The sequence below is a fragment of the Triticum dicoccoides genome, unplaced genomic scaffold (assembly GCF_002162155.2).
Source record: "Triticum dicoccoides isolate Atlit2015 ecotype Zavitan unplaced genomic scaffold, WEW_v2.0 scaffold204597, whole genome shotgun sequence".
NCBI lineage: Eukaryota > Viridiplantae > Streptophyta > Magnoliopsida > Poales > Poaceae > Triticum > Triticum dicoccoides.
In genome coordinates, this window is record NW_021235703.1 from 1 (window position 1) to 3,039 (window position 3,039).

Sequence of the window (3,039 nt, forward strand, 5' to 3'; positions counted from 1 at the left end):
GGGAGGAGGTGGTGCAGGTGCCTCCAGCCTGACAGCCACCACAGGGGCCACCGGCCCAGTTCTGGCAGCCACTATTGTACGTCGACCTCACCATGGGCGACGACGAGGAGGGATGCGTGTGAAGACGACAACGACATCCAAGACGACCACGGCGGCGGCGTCTCATCTATCTTTTTTTATGTTTTTAGTTTAAGTTAGGTTTAAATGTGCTCACGAGACTAGTTTGAACATTTTTAAATTTATGTTAATGTTTAATTATGTTTTATGTGTGTTTTTTAAAATATGTGGCTGCTTTTTTTTCAAAATGTTCAGATGCGATGTGAACAAGTTGCCACGGCCGCGCGTTAGGTACACTGACCGGATAGGCAAAACCGTCCCAAATGGACGAAATCTAGACAAAACGAACGTCCGTTGAGGTCAATGGTTAGAGTTGGCCTTATTCCCCATTTGTACAGTGATGAGGCAGCCCTCGCAGGGGGTGAGTCCTCGATCATAGTGCGTTCATCGATTTTAGGTTCTCATGTGAGCTCCCTTTTGAGGCTAGTCAAGTGCTTGCATGTTTGGTCTTCTACGACTTCTTCACTAGTTGTCTGGAGAAAAGTCGAGATATAAGATATGGATCCTCTACAGAAAAAATCCTATACGACCTCATCTACTACGGAGGATTTTAATGCATCTTTTAAACTTTTATCATGGCCCTTTATTTTTCTATTCTTGATCTAATGTATTTTGTGCAGTTAATCAATAAACAATCATTTCTCCGATAGAACGGGCCGGCCGGGGCCGGCAGTTCTCCTAAGACTCCAGAGTCGACACGTTGAAACGTTCGGCCAAACCTGGTTCTGAATTGATTTGTGATGTTGTCTATGACGATGATCCATGGACAATCTCCATGTTCTCACACATGTGTAGACTTGGTATATCCTTGTCTCTCTCCGGTCGCATCGTTTGAACCAGTGTGCTCAACTGAAATTGTTTATCTTCGCCATTATTTGTCAGGACTGACGATGTAGTTACATTACATATACCTACGCGTCGCGCCTTGACTGTACAGCCAGCTAGCTTAGCGTCGACCGATGGCAACTGCTCCGCGGCGCCTTCTCCTGCTTCTCCTCGCCGCCGTTGCCATGTCCTCCTCTTGCGTCGGCGTCGCTGTAGCAGAGGGACAGACATACTGGCCATTTAATCCTTACTGCTCGACCACGGGCAACTACACAGGGGATAGCCGGTACCGGCTGAATCTTCTGGCTCTCGTGGCCGACCTCCCGGCGCGTGCCATCGACAATCGCTTCTACTACAACGGCACGGCCGGCGAATCGCCGGACGAGGTGTTCGGTCTCATCGCGTGCTATGCCGACCGCAGCTGGAACCAGTGCCACGACTGCCTCTACGCCGCGGTTTCCGGGATACAGCAGTCGTGCCCGTTCAGCCGGCAGATGAAGGGCGCCTACGACTCGTGCCTTCTCCGCTACTCCAACGAGTCCTTCGTCTCCGTCGCCGACCTCACCGTCGCCTTCTACTCGTGGGACTACACCAAGGTGGACTATCCGGCCAGCATGAACAACACGAGGTGGGATCTGCTCACCCGGCTAGCGGCGGAGGCCGCGCGTTCGCCGCTGCGGCTCGCCAACGGTAGCGTGCCGTACGCGGCCAGCTCGCAGTCGCCGACGAGCATCCACGGTCTGGTGCAGTGCACGAGGGACCTGAACGCAAGCGAGTGCAGCAGGTGCCTTACCAAATTCGTGTCAAACCTCTCGAGTGTGTTCCCTAACAACACCGGTGGTTTGATAAAGGGCTACAGCTGCTACGCCATATACAACATCGGCGACGGCGAGTTCCTCCGTGTCACTCTTCCACCGCCACTTGCACAGCCACCGCCGTCCAATATCTCACCAGGTGCACAGCCACCGCCGTCCAATCTCCCACCAGGAGCAGGAGGTTAGCAACTTCGGTGCTATTATTACTTCCTTCTCCGATTTTTTTTACTGGTTCTCTGCTCTCTCGCCCCAACTGCCGAAGATATCTCATTGATGGTAATGTGGTGTTTTTCTCATTCAGAAGCTCCGCCACTTGCCACCGGCCGGACTAGGAGCAGGAAGCAGCTGGTGGCCGGCGTGTCTGCTGGTGTCGTCGTTGGGTTCGTCATCTCATCAAGTCTCTTGATTTGTTTCCTTTTGCGCTGTCGGAGGCGAAATCGCATGGCGAGTCAAGTAGATACTTTTGATGATGATCCATTGGGAGATGAGTTCGAGAAAGGGACCGGGCCCAAGCGGTTTCGGTATAATGATCTTGCCGCCGCCACTAGCAACTTCTCTGACGAGAAGAAGCTAGGTGAAGGTGGATTCGGTTCTGTGTACAAAGGATTCTTGAAGGAGCTTAAAGTTGAGGTGGCTATAAAAAAAGTGTCCAAAACCTCCAAGCAGGGGAGGAAGGAGTACATCTCAGAGGTGAAAATCATAAGCCGGCTGAGACATCGAAACCTCGTACAGCTCATTGGCTGGTGCCATGGCGGCGGCGAGCTCTTGCTTGTCTACGATCTTATGCCCCACGGCAGCCTAGACACTCACCTTTACAGTGCAAACGCCACATTATCGTGGCCACTCAGGTGCGTATAACATACTACCAGTATGTGTAAATATTGCTCATCTCCGGCCTCTAACTTGTCTCTCCAAACTAATATGTTTTAAGTTATTTTGTTTTGTGTTGTTCTTAGGTATGAGATCGTGTTGGGGTTAGGGTCGGCACTTTTGTACCTGCATCAGGATTGGGAGCAATGTGTTCTGCACCGTGACATCAAGCCAAGCAACATCATGTTAGACGCGTCTTTCTGTGCCAAACTTGGCGATTTTGGGCTCGCGCGGCTTGTCGACCACGGCCGAGGACCATACACAACAGGTCTTGCAGGAACAATGGGCTACATGGACCCTGAGTGTGTGGTCACCGGAAGGACTAGCGCTGAGTCTGATGTCTACAGCTTCGGCGTTGTCATGCTCGAGATCGCCTGCGGGAAGCGGCCCGCGGTTGCTCGGGGACGAGAGG

The 3,039-nt window shown here is 52.0% G+C and overlaps 1 protein-coding gene across 1 annotated transcript; it reads left to right on the forward strand.

Moving 5' to 3' along the window:
- Window positions 1-1,076: 1,076 nt before the first annotated feature.
- LOC119345091 (cysteine-rich receptor-like protein kinase 10) lies at window positions 1,077-3,032 on the forward strand (the record flags this gene model as incomplete). Its single annotated transcript, XM_037615314.1, has 3 exons — window positions 1,077-1,938; window positions 2,059-2,605; window positions 2,714-3,032. Coding segments are annotated over exons 1-3 (1,728 nt in total), but the record flags the coding sequence as incomplete, so codon positions are not given.
- Window positions 3,033-3,039: the final 7 nt, after the last annotated feature.